The sequence below is a fragment of the Canis lupus genome, chromosome 9 (assembly GCF_003254725.2).
Source record: "Canis lupus dingo isolate Sandy chromosome 9, ASM325472v2, whole genome shotgun sequence".
Classification (NCBI taxonomy): Eukaryota; Metazoa; Chordata; class Mammalia; order Carnivora; family Canidae; genus Canis; species Canis lupus.
In genome coordinates this window covers 62053501-62074928 of record NC_064251.1, presented here as the reverse complement: position 1 = coordinate 62074928, position 21428 = coordinate 62053501, and the positions used below count along the sequence as shown (strand labels likewise).

The 21428-nt window shown below is 54.2% G+C and overlaps 1 protein-coding gene across 9 annotated transcripts in view; it reads left to right on the top strand.

Annotated features, from left to right (window-relative positions):
• LOC112677149 (DAB2 interacting protein) overlaps positions 1 to 21428 on the top strand; it is a 189572-nt gene that overhangs the window by 127511 nt on the left and 40633 nt on the right. Inside the window, exon 1 of one of the 9 annotated variants that reach the window (XM_049114506.1) lies at positions 5700 to 6034. The exons of 7 other annotated variants lie outside the window; for them this stretch is intronic. Coding sequence is in view for 1 of the 2 variants with exons in the window: in XM_025475015.3 (XP_025330800.1) it covers positions 16829 to 16998 (170 nt within the window). In the remaining variant the exon portion in view is untranslated. Of the gene's footprint in view, positions 1 to 5699; positions 6035 to 15969; positions 16999 to 21428 lie in introns of those variants that run through there. One more of the 9 variants, XM_025475015.3, reaches the window with a different exon arrangement.

Sequence of the window (21428 nt, the reverse complement as noted above, 5' to 3'; positions counted from 1 at the left end):
TGGGATGTGAGGCTGCTGTGGGAGGTGAGAAAGGGCTGGGAGCTTAGGGAGTGGGAGGTAAGGAGATGTGGGGAGAGAGAGGTGAGCTGGACTGAGCCCCCTGCCCCACCTGTGTGTGTTGGGTTGAATTAGGTGGAGGATGGGCATGAGGTTGAGAACTTGCTGTGTGCCGGGTTCTTTATCTCTTAGATGCTCGCTGTGACCTGAGAGGTGGGGAAACCACGTGCCCAGGGGTTTGGTGATTTGACTGAGGCTTTGTGGGCTATGGTAAGGGGCACAGCCAGAATGGAGAGCTGAGCCTCGGGACTCTCCAGGCTCTGCCAGGCTCTGCCGACCACTGTGTGCTGGGGATGGGGAAGCCCCACCTCTCTAGGGGCAGGACCCCAGAGTCTATTATTTTAACTACTCCCCAGGCAGATGTGGGAGCCACTAGGAGGGTTTATGTAGAGGGTGTGGCACAAGGTCTGGTCCATGGAGATGCCGTGTCACTGTCAATTGCCCTGCATACATATCCAGGTATGCAAACACAGGGGGTACCTTCAGAGAATGGGGTCACAACCACGCAAGCCTGGCTGCTCTCTCTTTGAGCGAGGCCTCTTGGGAAATGAGCTGAGTGCCAGGCAGCCTGCAGCTGGGCAGCCCCAACTCTGGTCTCTGTTGCCCGGCAGGAAAGGTAGGGCTCTTATAAGACCTGGGTCCCTCACTCCCTCCTTGGGGAGCCCACGATCCCCCTGTAGGTCTCACAGCACCCTGATCTTACTTCCTGGCTGTTCTCAGGGTAGGACAGTTGTCTGTGGGCCGTGCTGAGAGGCAGGCCTCCATTCTGGGGCTCTGGCACCTTGCTCTCGGCCCCCTAGCACAGGCGCCCAGAGGACGCTTACACCGTGAATGATACATTGAGCGGCTACCGCACGTGAGTGCTCTACCAGGCGCTGGACAAATTGACTTCGGCGTGGCACTTCATGATTCACAAAGCTCCTCTGGGTCCTCTTAGGAGGTCGATTGTCTCGGATCAGATATTCATGTCCCCATTTTCCAAATGAGGAAACCAGAGCTCCCAGAGAAGGGGCAAGCAGCTTGAGGTCACATCATCAGCCCATGAGGGACAGAGCCAGGCTGAGCCCATCATCCGAGTGGATGCCCACCCCCTGGACTGTGAGTGCATCCTGGAGGCTGTCAGCTGTCTCTCTGCCACCAAGCCTCAGGGGAGCACTGGTGCTGTGGACCGGAGATGGTATTCCTAGGCCAGCAGGGGAGCTGGGCACACAGAGGCTCTGTATCCTATGAGCAGGGCCCCTGGGGGCACAGCTCGTACCTGGCTCCTTCTCATTGCTCCACCCCAGCAGGAGCAGGGATCCCCTCTGCCACTGCGGAGCAGCTAGCTGTCAGGGACAGTGACTGTGCTTGGGGTAAGTCAGACACAGGAGAACAAAGAGGGCCCCTTCCTGCCAATGTAACTCTGACCTTGGAAACCCAGAAAAAGGGAAGAACTGGCTGCAGGCTTCAAAGGGGGGCAGGTTTCCTGCAGGCGGGCATGAGGAAGCCTTGGCTTTGTCAGTTCTTGCTACCGAATTTCTCCTTTTCAGGTTAACAGGAGTCCTGGGGATCAGTGTCCGTGGGCTGGCCTGGAATCCTGCCACTTTTACAGAAGGCAGGGAGATACCGGATCACTGCTCTGTTTTGACGGGGTTCTAGGAGACACAACTTACTGACATGGGAATCTGGACACGGCCCCCAAGGCTTACCCTAATGCCCCATTGTGTGTGTGCCTAGGTGTGGGAGGGGGGACCCCAGGAGTGCTTGGGGTCTTTCAGGGAAGTGGGTAGCAATCAGGAGATCCTGGGTACAGTGAGGCATTGCATCTTTGTTTGTCATTCCACAAATGATAGTGCTTATGTATGCCAGGTATTAAGCATGTGCCTGGAGAAGTGTGTTGTGGGTCCGTCCCCTGCCCTGCTGGCTATGACAGGAACCACTGGCCGAGGCAGCCCACAGATACAGGGGGGCACTAACATGGCAGGTGAGTGCCCCCTGAGGGGGATAGCAGCCTCTGTACCGTGTCACCAGGGCTCTGGATTTATAAGAGAAGCCAGAAATCTAGAGTGTTTTGGGTGACATTTTAAGATTTCACATCTTTAAATGTTGGCAATTGATTCAAAATTTAAAAATGTCAAACGCTGTGTGGGCTTAACAAAACATGAATGTTGACCAAATACAGCCCGTACTCTTCAGTTTAGAGACCTTTATCTAAGTGTCGGGTAGAACCCAGGTGGGCAAAGGGTATAGAAGGCAAGCCCTGGAGGAGGGGCCGCGTGGACGGGGGTGCAGCAGCTGTGTAACTCTGCACCATCTGGGGACCAGAGTGAAGGGGACCAGAGCCGCTTGTGGGAGGCTGCGCATGCCTTGAGAGGATTTATCCTAATTGGTGCGAAATGCTGCCCTGGAAGAGCAGATACGCGGCAGGCTGACCCAGGCTACCCTAAGCCCGCTATGCCTACGTCGCCTGTCCCTCCAGCCAGGTGCTTCTGCCCACATTGTCCCAGTGAATGAGAATCTTTGGTTAGGGGAAAGCTCAGGGAGGAAAGGTCAAAGGTATTTAAGAGAAAGCCCCGGGACACACAGTGTCCAGATCTTCAGCAAAGGTATAACTGCTCACCTCTGGGGGACTGTCCCATCTGTCTACGTGTCCATGTGTGCACGTAACCTCCCCCTGCCCTTTGCATTTGCTCTCCTGGCTGTGAGGCTCCTTCAGGCACAGGAAGTTCTACACCTTCCGAAGGGGGCTCACTTCTCCCTCCCCCTTCGCCCAGGGGTCCTGCATTCTTCAAAGGATTTGAACTGCTCTGGCCAAAGCCTGTCTGGGTGTCTTCCTGCTCAGGCTTGCAGGCAGAACTTTTGTTTCTCCACCCTCCATAATCCATATTTTAATTTCTTTCTAAATGATCACCTGCTGCAAGGTGTCCTTCAGATTGTCCTGGCAATTTGTCTAGCAAATTTTCATTGAGCACCTGCTGTGTGCAGGGGCCTCAGGCCAGAGAAGCATAGGTGATTGAACCCTGGGGACTTGATGTGGCCAGAAGGGACGGAGTAGACAGACCTAACCCACAGACAGTGGTGGGGTCCAGTCCCAGGGCCTGTGTGAAGGACAGTGAGGCAGCAGAACGGGGCAGGGTGGTCAGGGAAGAGGTGAGGTGACCCTGTGATCCCCAGATGCCTGTGTCTGAGGCAGGGGGCTCCTGCCTCCACCCACTAGTGCTCTGTCCTGGGGATGGGGGACGACTGGCAGCAGCTGGCCGGGGTGAAGCAGAAGAAACAAAACGCAAGGAGGCGCCTGGTCTTCTGGGCAGAACGGGTGCCAGTGTTTACCAAATTCCTTACCAGATGCCCTCTTATTCACTTAATTTTACTTTACTTTTAAGTCTTTTTAGCACAAAGGTAATTAAAAATACAAGCACAGAGAACCAAATTTCAGCCCTATGGGGAGTATAAAGCAAAAAGTGACATTTTTCCTTCTACACCCCTGTCACCATAGATTCCCCACCCCACAAAAGCCACTCCCGACTGTTGGCCGGGGCTTTTTCTGCAGAGTTTTTGTGGCAAATAAAAAAAAATATATTGTCTGTGTCTATGTGCCTGAGAACATTTCAGCTAGCATAATCCTTCCTCCTTGGCCTGTAGAGAGGGGAGGAGGAGAAAGCTGACTGTTCTGGCCCAGAACACAGGCTCCCCCCACCGCTTTCACACCCTCCAGCACCCTCCAGCCCTACAGCTCTGGGAGGCGGCTTTCACCTCTCACCTCTCCCCAGTGACACCATGGTGGGGGTCCAAACTCAGGCTGTTAAGGGTGGGGGGACAGCAGGAGACAGGCTGCATGGCTGTCACAGGGCTTCTGCAGCCAGAACTACCCCGGGGACCCTTGGGGCTGAGTCATTTCTGGTTTTGCTCACCTGTGCCCAGCCCTAGGGACAGGAGGCAGTCCCTGCCTGCCCTGGAGGAGCCCCCAGCCAGGGGTGGAAGAGATGTGTGCAATCTTAGTGAGACTCTAACTGGCCCCAGATGGGCCACCAGGCAGAACTGTGGGAGCCTGGCCCTAAGGGACTGTTTGGGGCTGGGGGACAGCTGTGTTTGCCTGGGCTCAGAGAAGCTTCTGGAGTTGGTGGAATCACCTAAGATTCAAAAGAGCTTTTCTAAACCATAGTCCCTCATCTGCTGGGGCTCGAAGTACCTCCCTCTCAACAAGTGAGAGACTGGATAGGAAAGGACTGGAAGATCTATGAGGCGTGAATGCTGTTGCTGTTGTTTTGTGTGGAGTGTCCTGTTTCCCCCAGGGAGGCCCTGTGTGGACTGGGATGCAGAGCGGGCTGGGGGCTGGGCCCCTGGGTGGGGGAAGGGTGGGTCACATGGAGAAGGCCCCTCTGCTTAGGCTGGAGGGCCCAGTCTGGGCCAGGTGCTGGCCCTGCCTGCTCTGCAGATGGCGAGCAGGGCACTGGGTGCTTGGTCATCTGTGAAGCTGGGTTGCAGAGGTCTGCCTGGTGATGGCCTTTCTGGCTTTGCACTGGTGTCAGGGTGGGGGAGTGTTGATGGTGATGAGGATAGGGACAAGAAGAGTGGGCTAGTCTCCACTCCCAAATCTGTTCCCCTTCAGTGCTGCCCCCCTGACCCCCATGTGACCTATCCCTTTAGACTGGACTCCAGGCTCCTTCCTGTGGTCCGTGCATGGGCAGCTCCTGCCTGTCTTTTCGTTTACTCCCTCCACCTATCCCTGTCCCCTGCAGCTCAACTGCCCCAGCCCAGGATCTCTGCCTCTGTTGTTTCCTTGGTGGCTCTGCCCCCCATGGTTGCTCTGCCCAGGTGTCTGTGACCTGCTCCCTCACTTCATTCAGCCGTGTGTCAGGCAGCCTCCCTCTCTCCTTCTGGCCTGGACCCTAGTCTGTGTTTCTTCCTAGTACTTGAGTTCCCCGGATATTATCGTGCAGATTCTTGTGTACTTCTCTCACACTAGACTCTAAGCCCCATGGGAGGGCAGGAAGTTGATGTCTCGTTCCCTGATGTGTCCCCAGCCCCTAGAATAGGGCCTGCCACAAGGTTGGTGAATGAACACATCAGTGTGTTTCATGTACTCTTACCCCATGGGGTAGGCACATTGCCGTGTGCTTTTACAGACAGGAGGGTGGAGGGTAAGCTCAGAGAGGGGGACCAATGAGTTCATGGTCCCCACTTGAAACATGACAGAGCCAAGATCGGACCAGATGTCTGTGGCCCCCACTCTTAGCCGGCAGAAGCTCCATGTCCCAGGAATCTGGGCAGGCCTGCCCTCCAGGAGAGGGTGAAAATGGGGAGTTCTGATAACTGTGGGTGGGATTGTACCCTGAGAAGAGAGGAGGGGTGGGGCACAGGAGGGAGTGAGGAAAACTGGTGGGAGGAGGCTTGAGGGGGGGCGGGGGGGCAGGCCAGGCGCTCACTGAGGCTCAGTACAGGGAGCCTCTGCAATGTGGTCCCTGAAGAGGGCAGCTCCAGGGCACCGCGGCTCCCAGAGCCTCCTCGTGCTGGCTCCGGTTCCTGGCATGATTTGTTTCCCAGAGGAGCTCAGGCCTGGCCCAGCTTCCCAGGGCGAGAGAGACTCCAGCCTTGCTGTTTGCGTTGTTGTCACGTCTTCTCAATCAGCCTATTTCTGGGAGCAATGACTTCATCTCCTGTGATTCTTGATACAACCATTGTCAGGCATCCATGGAAAGATGGGCCTGGCACCATCCATATTCCCCTGATGAGCCGGGTTATGAGAGGCAGTTGGCAGGCCCCAACCTGACCTGGGTCAGGGGCTTACCTGGTCAGGCCTGCCTCCAGGAGACTGCCCTTCTAATAGTCACCCTCGGATCTGGCCTTGTTGACCTTGGGGAGCCCGGCGCAGCGCATTCCAGCCAGCCAGCACACGCGCTGTGTTGGGGGCAGGGGCAGTCACACCCAGTCTCTGCCCTCAAGGACTCTTCCTGGTTGGAGTAGGCAGATCCTGCATTAGAGGGACCGTGTGGGACAGGTAAGGGAGTGGGGACCCCACTGGAGCTCAGGGAAGGCTCCACAGAGTTGTTTAGGCCACGGAGGAAAGTGAAGGCTGGTAGAAGATCTCTGTGTGGAGGGTAGGGGACGGGCTAGCTGGTGGGTCTGTTGTCTGGGAGTCCTGAGCCACCACAGCTGTGTGTTGGGCTGGGCAGTGCCAGGGGATTGCATGGAAGATGGCGGGAAAGCAGGCAAAGTTTGGACTTGATCCTGTAGCTGGAAGGATTTTCAGAGGGGATGGGGCTTGGTCAGATCTGTGATTTATTCAAGATTTTATTTATTTATTTGAGAGAGAGATCACAAGCTGGTGGGGGCGGGGGTTGTAGAGGGACAGACTCCCCGCTGAGCAGCGAACCCTATGTGGTGCCTGACTGGATCCTGGAGTCCCAGGAACATAACCTGAGCAGAAGGCAGACCCTTAACTGACCGAGCCACCCAGCACCACTGGATCTGTGATTTTCGAAGCCGCTCCCTGGCTCTGTGTGAGGGTGGGTGTGGGAGGCCGTCTGAGAGGAGTGGGGGGGGGGAAGCTGGCAGTTGTTGAAGTTCCCCTTCATCCTCCTGGGTAGGAGTTCTTCTCTCCTGCGCTCCCCCACACTGCCTGGAACTCCAGTCCCCAGCCCTGGAATGCTGGTGGACTGGGAACTGGAGATGGTGGGATGTTGGGATTTAGGGTGATGCCCTGAAAAATCTTTTGGCTGGACTTGGGCAGATGTGGAAGGCCTCAGAACCGCAGTCCCAGAAAGCACACTTTTACCCTAGGTTTATTTACAGTTTAGCCTGGAGGCACAGGGGGGCCCTCAAGAGCCCTGGCGGGATGTGGTGCCAGAACACTCATGCCCCCACCAACTCCCCACCTGGGGTTCCCTGGCCACACCTCGGAGCAGTGCGCTGACATTGAATCTCCTCCATCCCAACTCCCTGTTCTGTGGCCTTGGGCAGGCTGCTTGCCCTGTCTGAGCTGCAGGGTCCGTATCTGTTAATGGGGACAAGGATTGTACCTGCTTCTCCCAGGATCTTTGTGAGGACTATTCGCTTTTAAAGGGGGGAGGAGCCTAGCAGAGCATCCACACTGGAGGAGGGAGGGGCCCAGTTTGCTTTGGCTGTGGCGGAGGTAGCCGAGGGGGCAGGGGCAAGGGGGAAGGAAAGCAATTAATCTCTTCGTCCTTGTCAAGGCTCCCTTAGGCTTCCCAGGGCCCGAAGTAAGGAAGAGTGGTGAGAGTCTGGTTGAAGGAGCAAAGAAGTCTGGGTCCCAGTCTCCACTGCCACTGACCTCAGACACGTCTGTCCCAGCCTCAGTTTCTGGGGCCAAGGAAGGAGTAAGGAAAGGATGAATGGTGGCTGGAGCCAGCAGGGGGCTGACACACCCCTTAAGACTTCTCCGCATTTCCCCAGTACTGAAAGCTCAATGGCTGCCCAGGAAGCAGAGGCATCATCAAGAAATGCTTTGAAAGGAGCCTTTTCCAAGCTGAGGGTGGCCAGGTGCTCCTGCTCCTTCTTATTCCCCACAGAGAACGGTCTGCTCTTGCCCTTGCCCCTGAGCCACTACCCACCTTCCTTTGCTCGCCTTCACTGTTCCAGCTGGTCATCACTGTCTTTTTTTGGTAAGAAAACTGTTTGGCAAACCAGCCAACACTTCCTGAGCCTCTTTTGACCGCTTACGTCTGTGTGGGGCGCAGAAGATACAGGGGTGGTCAAGATACTGACGCAGCTGTGAAGATTGAAGACGTATTAAGAAGATTGTTGAATTGTCTTGTGTTCAAAGGTTGAATGCAAAAGCCCCACAGCTGGGGCAGGAGACCCTAGGCCCTGGGTTCTTCTGCTTTCTGCCTGTGGACCCTCAGCAAATTACAACACCTTTCTGAAGCTCAGTATCTTCAGCTCAAAACCCAGGTCAGTTTCGGATGATCCCTCCCAGCTCAAAGGCTCTGGGGTCAGTTTTGGACTATTAACTCACTCTGTCCTCTCCAGGTAGAAGCCTGTGCTAAAGTGCACTTTGTGAGCGCAAAGCTAGAAGAGCAAACTCCAAAAGTAGTAGACCAGTCCAAGTTGAATCCAGTTCTGCAGCTTACCATTTATATGTTTTTGTGGGGTTTTTTGGTGTGTTTTTTTTTTTTTAAGATTTTATTTATTTATTTGAGAGAGTGACAGGGTGGTGGGGGGATGGGCAGAGGGAGAAGCAGACTCCCCTCTGAGCAGGGAGCCTGATGTGGGGCTTGATCCCAGGACCCTGGGATCGTGACCTGAGCCCAAGGCAGATGCTTAACCACCTGAGCCAGCCAGTGTTTAAATATAAACATTTATATGTTTTTGGACAAAATCCTTCCTTGAATGTCTTTGAGACTTGTTTTTTTCCAGATGTAAATAGGTATTATGGTATACCGGGTACCATATGCCCTGGCTCATAGGAACTCACTGACGGGTCATATTAAAGCTGCTGAATACCTCTCCTCCGTACACGCAGCACCTGCTCCTCACCAAGTACACGCCGCCGACACCCCCTCTCCTCTTCCTGGCTCTGCATGTTCTTTAACGGAGCTCTGCCCAGCGGAGTGCTGCTTCCCTGGGGAGGCAGTAACTGGCGCTCCCCACCCCCACCCCACAGCTGAGGACTGGGGCTGACTGAGGAGCCCTGGGGTGGGCTCCCACAAACAGTTCTCCTCCAGGGAGTGTCCCGGATCAGGTGGTCAGGGGTTCAAATGGCTTAAAACCTTGGCTTGAATATATACTAGTTTGGAATTCTGTCTTGCTCTATGATGAAAATGTTTGCTAATGAAATTAATAGTGTAAACAAGATTTAGGGAGAGCGGGCAGGCAGAGGAGAGGGGTTATGTAAACACTTCAAAGAACACCCTTTTCCAGCATCTAAGCCATTCTATTTGCATACGTAATGATTGTGCTAATTATAGGTGGCCTCATCTGTTAACAACAAGTTTGCCTGGTTGTGCTACATTATTATAATCACTCAGTCAAAATTTCTGGTGTGCTTTTCACTAAAGATAACAATAGTGATAACACCTATCATGTTTGATTCCTTGCTATGTGCCAGACATCTTACCAGCCATTTGACAATCATCATCTCGGCCCGTCTTCCACAATAAGCTTTATGTCCCGAAGATTCCTACCCTCTGTGCACGGGATTAGACTGAGGTACTTAGAGGTTAGGTAATTTTCCTGGGATCACACAACCAAGAGCGGAGGGCATGACCCAAGGTCTTGCTAACTCCTGCTCTTTCCACCCTGTTTGTGTTCTGTCTGCTTCTCTGGGGAGACTTGACACATGTGCTCACTTTTTCTCTTGAAGCTTTCCCTTTCTTATTGGGTCTTCAAACTCCATTTTGGCTGCAGAGGAAGCTGAGACCCTAACAGGGGATTGAGGGCAGTACAAGAGGTGCAACCGGAGCCCCTAATTTCTGGGATGAAACCAGTCTCAGCTCACTTACCCACCTTCCCACCCCTCTCTGCCCTTCCCTGGGGTCTTGAGTCCTGCCTGGAGAGGATGGTATCTCTTGCCTCTCACTCAAGCAGTACTGGGCTTGGCCTCACAGCCAAAGAAAATTATAAGGCAATAAACAGGTGGGAGGACACCAAGCACATCATAAATTGCTGTACATTTGTTGTCATTAACTTGGATGTTGCCTGCAGGTGGCTTATGGCCACACGTAGCCCACAGGCAGGTTTCATTGGGTCTGAGAAGGTACAGAGGTATTTTTTAGTGTTTTTTAAGAAATCAGTTACAAAAAAAAAAACTAAAAAAAAAAAAAAATCAGTTACCAATACTTAAACACCCATAAAAAATTCACCTGAAAAATCTGGATTTCTGGCTTTTCCTAAACAAACAGATATGGCAGCATTGGGCCTAATTTCCTGTAGGGCAAAGAACTGACCACTGCAGTTCATCCCAGACTCCTTTACTCCTGGAAGGCCTTCAGGTTTGCTTAGTGTGCCTTAGCGTTTCCCAATGGCCCTGAGCATGTTGGGCTGGGGTGGGGGTGGGGTGGGGGGTGAGTAATGTTCCCATTTCATAGACCATGAGCCTGGGGCCCAAGGGGACTGCTGGATCCTGCTGCAAAGTTGGTATTGGTGAGGCCAGGACTTAAACTTTATCCTCATTGCCCCCCAAATGTGTCTGAGCCCCCCTGGCCACCATGGAAAGAAGGAAACCCTTCACTGACCTAATGACTCAAAAATAACCAACAGTGAGCCTGAGGAGCTGTTCCTGTCTCCCCCTCTCCCTTTATACCCTCCCCGAGGCTGGAGGGGACGTGGGAAACCTATTCATTTAAACTCAATTATTTTCTCGAAGACAGACGGAACTGAATTGGGTCAACGGCTATATTTGCTGTGCTCAGCTATTTCCCCTGTAACAGCATTGCCCACCGGGTGTGTTGCTGGGCTCCGTGCCGCCAGGCTCACCAATTATAACTCAGTATGAGTGGCCATTCCTTAGCATTCTTGGCTTGGGAAGAGAGGAACACCCTGTGCGTGTTCACCGAAGCTGGCTACGGGAGCAGGGTCTGGAGTATGTGGTCACCACCTCCTGGACCCAGGCTGTAGGTATGGGGCATTTTGTGTCCAGCCCTCATCTGCAGTAGAGGTGCTTCTGACACTGGGGTTTCTACAGACAAGGAACCTAAGGTCCAGAGACATTAGGTGCTTTTTGGAGAGGCAGGCCTTGGAATGAGATAGAACTGGGATCTTACTAGCTGTGTGACTTGGAGCAGAGAGCTTGACTGCTGGGCACTCCCATCTCTTCATCTGTAAATGAGGCACGAGTACTTGACACACCTCTGGGGGCTGTTGTATTGGAAACGTGACATGCTGTGTGGACAGTTAACCCACACGTCCACACTCGTTCCCTTGTGCTGTGTGCAAGGCACAGACACGGTAGGGGACCCAGATCTCAGAAAGTAGATGGGTTGGGATGCCCTCCTCTGTGAAACTGTTCCTGATTCCTTGCATCTGAAATGGAGATGTTTCTTAGTCATTATAGTTCCCCTGTTGGGCTAGGGTCTGCACTGGATACTCTCTCACGTTCTCCTGGGCCTGCAGCTAGGTCTGCTTTTGTCTGGCACTGATGTTCGTATGTGTCCTCCATGCGCTGGTCTGCCACTTTCCTGAGGGCAGAGATTGTGGGTCTTGTTCACTTACCGGTACGCAGACGTCACACCCTTTGTAGCTGTGCAATGTTGGACTGGTGGGCCTATTTCCTTGTCTGTAAAATGGGACGGTGATGTCTCCCTGTGACACGTCTCCAGGAAAGAGGCTAGTAATGTCAGCCGCTGGCAGCTCTGTGCTTAGACACCTACAGCAGACTCTTGGAAGAAATCACATCATTTGGAAGAAATCACATCAGATGCTTCTGTTCCACCCTGTTGAAGCTAGTAATATCTAGGATTGGGGCTCTGGGGAATCCTGGAGGGGGGCCCAGAGTGCCATCTTGTTGCAGAGTTGCTGTTTCCTTACGTGGAGAAGTGTGGAAAGGGTGTGGTCTGGTGTGGCCTGTGGGTCTCCCCTTGTCTTCATCTTCTGTGCTGCAGGGGCAAGCTCGGGCTGCTCTGGCCTCACAGAGCAGTACCTCCAGCTGCCCAGTGGTGGGGATGAGATGAATGAGGACCTGGCCAGTCACCGCTGACCTCCAGGAAGGCACTCAGGTCACAGGGCCTGGCATTGGGACTCTTCTTTTGGCAGTGTTGGAACCTGGATTCCTCCAATCCGCTCCCACGATGTTGTTGCTGGTCCCAGGGGTGTGGGGGTAGGTAAGGGGACAGTTCAAGGAGGTTCGAATTCCTTGACCTTTTAGGGACTTTGTAAAATCGGAGGACATGTCTGTGAAGCGGGGCATTGGGCCCGGTGTAAACATGCTGTGGTGATGGCTATGAGGGCAGGGCCCCACTCTTGTGGGATGGGACTTGGGACTTGGGACTGGGTAGCAGGAGACCTAGTCAGACACACAGAAGCTAGACTGGTGGGAGCACAGTGAATGAAACTTGGGACTTTGTGGGCCAGGCTTAGAGATGAGGGAGCCTGACCACCAGCTGACCCTAGCATACTGCACGATAGGGGTCTAGCAGCCACAGCCTCCTAAACTAGCCATCCCTCCCCCTGGTCCCTTGGTAGCATTCAGTCCCTGGAACACCATACCACATGTTGCCCAGCACCATGACAATCAAGAAAGAAATGCTGACCGTGTCTCATTGCAAGTTTGAGAGTAAATTTACTCTTTTTTCCGAGGAGGCATCACATGGGTAGGAATTTACCCCTCCTCCCCTCCATGCTTTGATGGAAACATTGCATTTTTTTTGAGCGAACATGCATCAACATCACTGTGGGGAAAAGGTTCCAGGATTCTCTGCCAGCTGAAGTCATTACCACAAGGCACTGGTTGGGGGTCTGGCAGATGATGGTGATACGAACAGGCTGGTGATGGGGGAGGAGATGGCCAAGGGGGTGGAGCCTGGCTGGCCTGATGGGAGGTCAGAGGGAATGTGAGCTGGGGGGATACCTGAGCAGGTGGAGAGGAGAGAGGCTGTTGTATACATTAACACCCCTCTCTGCCCCCCCCCCCCCCAATCACAAGACCGGCAAGAAGGGAGCACTGAGACAGGGACAGAGAACAGAGGCTCTGGAATGGTGAGCACTGGCAGCTTACACCAGAAAGGCTGGCTGGGGCCAGATTGAGGGGCCTGGAATCCCAGCTCCCACCGCTAACAAACTGTGTGACCTTGGGCAGCTTTTCCAATGTCTCTGAGCTTCCGCTTCATTTTAGTAAAATGTAGCTGTGGATACCCACAGCTTATGACTTGCTGGAGGACTAATCGAGATAATATATGTAAAATGCCTAGCACTGGGCCTGGCACGTAGCAGGTGCCAGAACACATTTGTTGTCTGTTGGTGATGATAAAACCACATACGCATAGATGTGCTCATGTAAATTAACAGCTGGAGTGCATTGAACCCACTATCCAGAGTTGGCCCTCAGTCTAATACCAAGTTTGTTTCTCACCTTCAGCAAAATACGGCAGTTGTCTCTTGAGAAGCTCTTGTCCGTGAACAGCCAGTCCCTGGGGCCGACTTTCCTGCAGGGCATCTGTCTCCAGTCCTGTGACTACCTCTGTCCTCCAGTGGAGGCGGTTTTGGGCAGGTCAGAAAGGGCCTTTGTCCTCTGCACAGCCTCTAGGAAGAAGAGAGTTGTGGGCACAAGAAACGCCCTCCCTCCTGGGTTGTGAGCATATCTGTCCCGAAAGGAATGTTCCTTGACAATCTCGGGGCTGGCTCTTGCACACCAGGAAATGAAAAGTTCCTTGAAGGAAGATGGTTCCAGAGTTCTCCAGAGAGCTTAGCCCAGTTGGTGTGACATCTTTGTATCTGAAAGATGATGCCACATCTGGGCTCTGAGCTTTTGGGAAAAGACTGGCCTGCAGGTTGTACATGTTCGTCGCACATCTGAGTCCCAGGACCTGAGGAACCAGAGATGAATAGATCCCAAGGAGGGCCTGATGAGGCAGGCCGGGAATTCAGGAAGAGGGAGGGGGAGATTTTGTACTTCCTGTGCCTGGGGACACCAGGAAAGGCTTCCCTGAGGTGGGGGCAGTCGAGCTGGGTCTAGAAAGTTGAATGAGAATGGGGAATAGGGGCAGAAGGGGAGGAGATCCTTGGGAGCAAAGATGTGGCCCGGAGGGAGGGCAGGGCAGGCCTACTGCAGAGTGGAAAAGGAGAGCCTGTGGCTGGCTGCTGTGTGCAGGTGGGTAGGTGCAGTGGGTAGGTGGGGCCTGATGCTCCGGGAGGCCTGGGGCCCCGGAGGGGCTGGAACCAGGCAGGAGTGACTGTATCCTGGCAGCCTCTGGGATTCCCCCAGCTATCTCTGGCCGGGGCTCTGTGTGCTCCTCAGAGATTACACGGTCCTCCGAGCTAAGGCTGGAAGGATATGGAGGAGGTCACTTATTCAGGATTAAGCAGGTGGTATGTATGGGAGCCTGACTTGGGATGTGCATGTTCTGACCCCAAATACAGGCCTGTTTCTTATTTTTATTTTATTCTTTTTAACTGAACTATTGTTGGTATACAGTATAATACTGGTTTCAGGTGTACAACAGAGTGATTGGACAGTTACATGCATTAAGAAGCTTGTTTCTTTTTAGCTTCTGACCACCTTCTTGTGGCAGCTATCATACTGAGAAGCCCCTGTCATAGGGGCCTACTTTGTTGTAACAAAATACCAGAACTGGGTGGACCGTCTAGTGGGGTGGCTTCCTGCCTGAGGGACATCTGGGAATGCCCCCAGGAGAAAGGGGTGTTAGAATTGGAGAGGGAGACTGAGAGGACGGGATGGGTGGCAGGTGCAAATGGTCGCCCGGGGTGAGGTATATCTACTTTCAGATGAAGCTGGGTCAACCTGTACAAATCAAGTGACCAGCTTCTCTGGACTTGATTTCTTCATCTGTAAAGTGGTCACAGTATCTGGCCTTGCCTGTTTGTTGCTAGACTAAGCTCAAGTAGGAGATCTGCATGGGGCCTGCACCCTGGTCCAGGTGCTTGAGAAATGTTCCCTGCCCCTCCTTCCTGTAGCCTTGGCTCCTCTGGGAGCCAAAGGGGCTTCTGCCCTAAGGCCTCTCTCTCTGCCTACAGCCTCACCTCTCCCCTGTTTTGAAAATTTCGCTAAGAAGTTGGATAGACTCAGATGGAGTCTTGGGCTAGGTGCCCTCTGGGCTGTGTGGGTGTGGGCAGATGCAGATGTAGGGGGGTAGGGGGTGTGCCCGCAGGCCTTGTTGGCCCGGGGTCAGGATCACTGGTGCCTAAATGGATCTGAGCCCAAGTGAGGACACAGCAGGGGATGGAGTGAGTTAGAGTTCCCAGTTTGAGGGTTGCTGTGGGGCACAGTCAGACCTCTTCACCAGCCTTTAGGGCCCCAGCCAGAGGGCTGCCCGCCTGCCTGCACATAGTAGGTGCCAGACAGTCTGGCACTTAATAGGAGCTCAGCTGTTTCCTGAGGGACTGCAGCAGGCTGAAACAAGGGTGAACTGAACTGGGGCTGGTGATGCCTCGATATAGAGGCCATGGCGTTGGTAGGGCCCCAGGCAAGGGCTCTATTCTCCTACCAGTGTCTCCATCCATATTTACGTGGTGGGATTGGATGTCATTATCTCATTGTATCAGAAAGCTGTGCAGCAGCCAACTCAGTGGAGGCTTCTGGGTGCTGGGCCTCAGCTGGATTAACCCTGTAAGAGAAGGAGGTGTGTGGTAGAGACTCAATATGTAGCCATCTCAAATGGAATGGAGAAGGGGGGACTCCAGACAAAAATGTGGGGTTGAAGGTGTGCCCTTCCCAGAGGGGTTTGCATTTCTCGGAGTGCCGGTGGGTCAGGCCAGGTCTGTCGGCCCCTGTAGTCTGCACACCCCTGGGCAGCTGACCTTGCTCACCCCAGTGTCTCCTCCCTCCAGGCAGTAAATCCTGCCCCTGTCCTGCTGGCCCCACTCAGGATGTGGGTTCTTTCCTACTGGGGAGGAACCGGGTGGGAGAGGGAACTTGAACCCAGAACTGCTGCCCGGGAGCCCTGCTTCCCCTCGGCTCAGGTCCCTTCTGCACCCGTCACTTGGGTGAGCAAATCCCCGGCTCTGCGGCTTTGCCTGCACCTCCGCCTTTGTTCACACTTTAAAAATGTTTGAATGGAAGTGCGAGGTGGCGGGGGCGTGGGGCAGCTCCGGGAGGCCGCTCCGAGTCGGGCCGGGCGTGGCCTCCCGGCGGCACCGAAGAGCCTTGCGGCCGCCGGCAGCTGCCTCGCTCCGCCCCGCTGCAGGCCGGGAAGGGCGGGAAGGCCGGGAAGGGCGGGAAGGGCGGGAAGGCCGGGATGAGGGCCCCGGTGGGCGGCTCCTGGGCCAGCGGCTTCCGGCCTGGGGAGCGGGGCGGGGCGGAGAGGACTGCCCCCCGCCCGGTCCCCAGCTCCGGCCTGCCACAGACCCCCAGGAAGGTGCTAGAACCCAGTCATTCAGCACGTGTGCCGCCGCGGGCTCTGCGCCAGGCATTGGTCCGAGGTGGCCCGGCCTTGGTCTCACAGACCTGACTTTCTTAGGGTGGGACAAGGTGGTGGGACGGTGGCGAACAGGATGACTTCATACCAGGGCTACAAGGAGAAGGAAGCCAGGCGGTAACTTGGAGTTTGGGGTGGAAGTTACTCCTTTAGCTGGAGCGGCCAGGGACAGCCTCTCCCAGGTCATTTGATAGACTTGATAGGAGACTGGAATGAGACTAAACCAGCCTTGCCTGGAGCCAGGGCCACGCAGGGAATGGCAAGTGCAAAGGCCCAGAGGCGGGACCTGGACGGGATATGACCCAGGGCGGAGTCAGTGCTTCATAGGAGGAGCCTGCAACGGACCTCTCCTGTTGTGGTTCTAACAGCTTCCTGGACCCAGAGCTTGGCCCCAGGTGTGTACCCTGCCCAGGTGCTTTGGGAGGAACACTTGCCTGTGGCAGGAAGCAACTGTTGGTGTTCAGGAGTTTTTCTAGACTTCTCATACCTGGAGGTTGTGCTATGTGGTTACCTGTGTGGAAGACTGTAATTTTCCACTTATTCCCCGGAGGACCTGGAAACCTCTAGATGTTGTCACCGCTGGATTTTTTCAAGTCGTTTTTGAAATTTCAACTTGGAAGAAAGATTCAGCATGTGCTTTGCGGAAAGGGGAAGCCCGTCTGGACATACATCTTAGATGCTGGCCCGAGCCGAGAGGTCCCCTGATCTGACTGGGAGAGGTACCTAGCTGGACACCGTTCTCGGGAATGGGCCTCTGTGGCCTCGGACTCCTTGGTGACAACCTTGGCAAGATTCTGGGCTGGGCAAGAGCACCCACTCTATGGAGACCTGGCCATCTTGGAAAACCGGATCTGGCTCCCAGGCACCTAGTGCCCAGACCAGGGTCATTTGAGAGGCCTGCGCTTCCACTGCCAAGGTCTGTGGGGGGGCTCCGTGGGAGGAAGGGGCACAGGAAACTTCCTCCCTGGTGGGTGGGCGTGGATCTGGCTGGAGGGGGTGGGGCTATTTCTCCCAGGAGGCCCAAGCCTGGGACAACCCCGTCCCCCGCCCGCCCCCTCCATCCAGGGCCTCCTTGGTGTGCTGAGGTGGTCTGCAACAGTGACTCTTCCTCTTTTGGGCCCACGGGGACTGGACGGGAGACGCCCTCAGAGGCTTGGGAGGAGTGAAGGTGGTGCTAGGGTTGCTGAGCTGACTCCTCTTTTCTGGTAATCAGGTGCTCTTTAGAGGGAGCCTGAAGTCTCCATGGCAGGGTGGAGAGAGACCCAAGAAGGCCAAAGCAGGCAAGGCTGTGGGAGGCCTGGAAGGTGATCTAGGCCCAGGGAACTGGCAGGGGTGGCGGGGTGGGCTGTGAGAAGTGGGCCTTGACCCCATGCTGCCAATGAGGAGCCATTGAGGACCCCAGTCTGCTGTTCCCTTAGCCTGGGGCTCCCAGGGCAAGTGAGCAAAAGGGCAAGCCTCTTGGAGGCACATTTAATAATCTTAGCCTATCTCTCTGGTGGTTAGTATTGCAGGAGAGAAGCATTATTCCTAAAACTTTTATTGATCCAGACATTGATAAAAAGTAAAGGGTTTCTAATGGAGTAAGGTTTTTTTTTTTTTTTTTTTCTTTTTCCCTACTAGTGCAAAGAACACCAGAGCCCTAAAACGCAAATACGTTTTCCTTCCTCTCCCTAGATTTGGGGCTAGGGGTGGGGTTTGGCCTCGTTCAGATCTCATCTTTTCAACAAGCCTTCCCTGGCCAGTAGGCCTGTAGGCATCCCACTGTTTTCCAGCAGTTCACCGAAGCTACCACTTGTGCATCTGGTCTGGTCTCAGAAGGGTGGGGACTGGGTTACAGAATCTGGAGACTCTGAGGGCTGTGAGGGGCACATGCCCTAGGAGATAATGAAGACTTGACTCTTGACTTCTTGGGCTTTCTGGGTTTGGTTCTTTTGCTGCCTTGTTCTTCATTTCGTAAATACTTCCTGATCTCGAACACCATGCTGGAGCCTCCCTTAGGATGCAGCCACAGAAGACACAGCCATGGCCTTGCGGAACTTACCTTCCGTCAGGAGAGAGATGATCATAAATAAGCGGGAAAACAAAGTGATTTCAGACTAGGTGAAGTTGCCCTCCTGAAATGTAAGTCAGGGATGTTTGTCTGCTCTGTTTGGCACCCAGATTCCTAGTGCCTGAAATAGTGCGTGGCTCATAGTTTACACTACATAAATATTTGCTGGCTGAGTGAGCAAAACACTATGAAAGAAACAAGCGTCTCAGGGGAGAGTAATGGGCAGGACCTGTGACAGCCAAGGCCATCCATCCATTAGGAATAACTGAACTGAGCTCCAGACGCTGGCCTGTCCTGGACAGAGGTGGGATGAGAACTCCCACTGAGTTAGCCGAGTACAAAGTCCCTGAGGCGGGAGAGCAGAGGCTGCAGGTGGGGGGTTGGGTTTGGTGGTTGAGGTCAGAAGGTAGATACCTGCCTACTTCTTAAGGAGGAGTGTGAATTTATTAGGAGTACCGTAGGGAGTACTGGAAGAGTTTCTAGCCCCAGCGTTAAGTAAGACAATTTGCGTTTCTAAATCTGTCCCTCTGGCTCCCTGGTAGGGGTGGGGTGAGGCTGCGGGCTGAGGTGGGCAAGGGAGACTTGAGAGGTGGTAGCCGTAGGATTTGCTGATGGGTTGGGTTCTGAAGGCCAGGGAAAGAAGAGTTCCTGGCTCCCGAGTCTCCACTTTAGACATTTCGGGCTTGAGGTTCTTTCCATGAGGCGTCCGAGAGAAGATGTCAGCCCAGCATGTGGCTGTGTGAGTCTGGAGCTCAGAGGAGGGGAGGAGCACACTAGAGTAAATGGAAACAAAGGAGCAGGTGAAATCACCAAAGCAAGGTGTTCTTCTGAACGGGAGTGCCCCCCCCCCCCCCCCCAAGTCAGAGCCTGAGCAGCTCCAACCACTGCCGCTCCACCCCCTAGGAAAAGGAGTGGGAGAGCCTTGGGTGGTGGCAGGTGTGGAGTAGGAACACCAGAGGGTCTGGTGGCCTGAGTTTCAGGAAGGGTGTGGGCTGTCCTCTGTCTGTAAGGAGAGGATGGAAACTGGTTGGCTTTGGTCCCATGAAGGCCCTCGGGGACCATGGGAAGAACCACTGGGATCAAGACAGGTGTGTTGGATGGAAGAGGAGGAGGCAGTGGTGTCAGGGAAGGGCAGGAAGAACCAGCCAATCTGGGAAGCAGGGGAAGACCAGGTGGGGGCTCAGACTGTCTCTCTTTGTTGGGTTCACCCGTGTCTTGCCTGCTGGTTTCGACCCTGCAAACCTGTCTGAATCCTCTATGCAGGATCCTGATGGCTGATGCAGCAGGCTGAAGGGGCTCTCTGCAGAGCTCACCAACTGCCCCATAGTGGCTCACTTTATCTAGTTTGTGGGACCACCCGACCCTGTTTTTCCCCATCTACCTACTTCATCTCTTTCTGAGTCCAAAGCCCCTAGAGAAGAGCATTGTGGAGCTAGGTTTACTTGGAGGTTCTTTCGACCTTTCCCAGAGCACAGCTAGACTTCATTTACACTGATAGCTTTGCTCTGGAATGTTCCTTTGTGTGTTTGGCATCCAGAGAATTTTAAGGTCTTTTTCAGGGTATTTTGGTGGCCAGAACCTTGAACTTCCCCCAAAGCTTGGTTGGCTGTTTGGGGAATTTAATGTGTTCGCCTTGAGGGGTGGACAGTGTAGAGTTGGGGACAACCAAAGTTCTAATGGTTCTCAGGTGGGTCGTCGGTATCTGTTGAACGAATGACACTCAGATATTTGTGTCTTTGGGCTCCTGAGTGGTTTGGTTAAATGCTTCCTCTGCAGCTGGTTAACCAGTGTTTTCACATCTGTTCTCTGCAGGGGGTAGAATATTTCCTCATTTTATACCTGAAGAACCTGAGGCTCAGGAAAGTGAAATGTCTTACTCAGAGGTTACAGTTGCCTAATAACCACCAGAATCACGCACCAGCCTGCAGACCCCTCAGTGAGGCCACCTTTACTGACTAACCCTGTGGGTGAGGAGGTGATGGTGGGGTGGGTGTAGGTCTTTTTGGCCTGGATGCTTCCGGGTGAGGGCAAGCATCTGGGAAGAGCTGTTGAGTGGTGGTGTGTGGTAGTCACTGAGGGTTCCAGTTGGACCCCTCTCCCTCCTTTTTATAGGAGGAATCTGAGGACCTGAGAAAGAAGTGACTTGCCCAGGGTCACTACCTAGGAAGCTGGTTTCCCACTTTGTGTCTCCCAACATATCCTGGGGGCAGCCTCCTTCAATTTAGCTAACGTGGCTGCCTGCTCACTCTGAGCTGGGCTTTGTTCTGTAACTCAATTCCTCCTAGCAACCCCCATGTGAGGTTAAGTACTATTATTACCCATTTTACAGAGAGATGACTTGTCCACGAACATCCAGGTTGCAAGCGACACGGCTCAGATTTGAACTCCCCTGTCTGTCTTAACCAGCAACCTACCCAGCTTCAAACTTATTTAATTGCCAGGATCGCTAGAATCAGAAACAGAATGGGCCGACCTCAAAGGACCTGGCCCTCCCAGAGTTAGGCCCGAGGACCGTGCCTGGCCTTGGCTGTTCTCGTGGAGGATGGCCAGCCAGCCGCTCCAGATGCCAGGAAATGGCTTACCTCTCTTGGAGGGCTTGTTAGACCAGGTACCAAGGCCCAGGGAGTCAGGTCTCTCCTTTCCTCACCCCTGCTCACTCCTGTTCTAGCAATTAGGGAGGCCCTGCCCATCCTTGGAGCCTAGGGGCCTCTGGAGAGCCTGCAGCCCTGCAGCCCTGCCGCCTCCATTTTCGCGGATGGTGGAAGGGCCTCAGCTGGCCTGCGTGAGCCCTGGGTTTGGAAGGACAGCTCTCCTTACCTGTCCCCTCCTCTGGCCATACAGCCTTTCCAAAAAGGGATGAGGGTCTGGGTGTCAAGTATGCCACTCCTACGGAGCTGCCGACCCGCTTCTTCTCCCTCCTTTACTCCTCCTCTCTCTTTTCCCTCTATCGCATCCTTACCTAGCTTTTGTCTGTCTCTTGCTGTGCTGTGTCCAGGCGTGATTTCCAGTGTTTCCATCTGTAAGAAGGGAAAAAGTAGAAGGGACCTACCTCATAGGGTATTGAGGCCCAGACTGGAAGCCCAGTGGTTGGGCACCTGCAACAAGTGAGTCCCCATCTACCCCCTATCTTGCCCCATGAAGGAAAGATGCTAGTGGGTGTGGAACAGGTGGGGCCTGAGGCTCACGGTTGGGGGAGAAAGTGGGCCTGGGGCAGGGGGAGGGGGAGCAGGTGGGAGCCAGAAACGTGGCTTGGACTGAGCTCCCCAGCTTTGCTGTGGCCTCCTCTTCGATGAGTT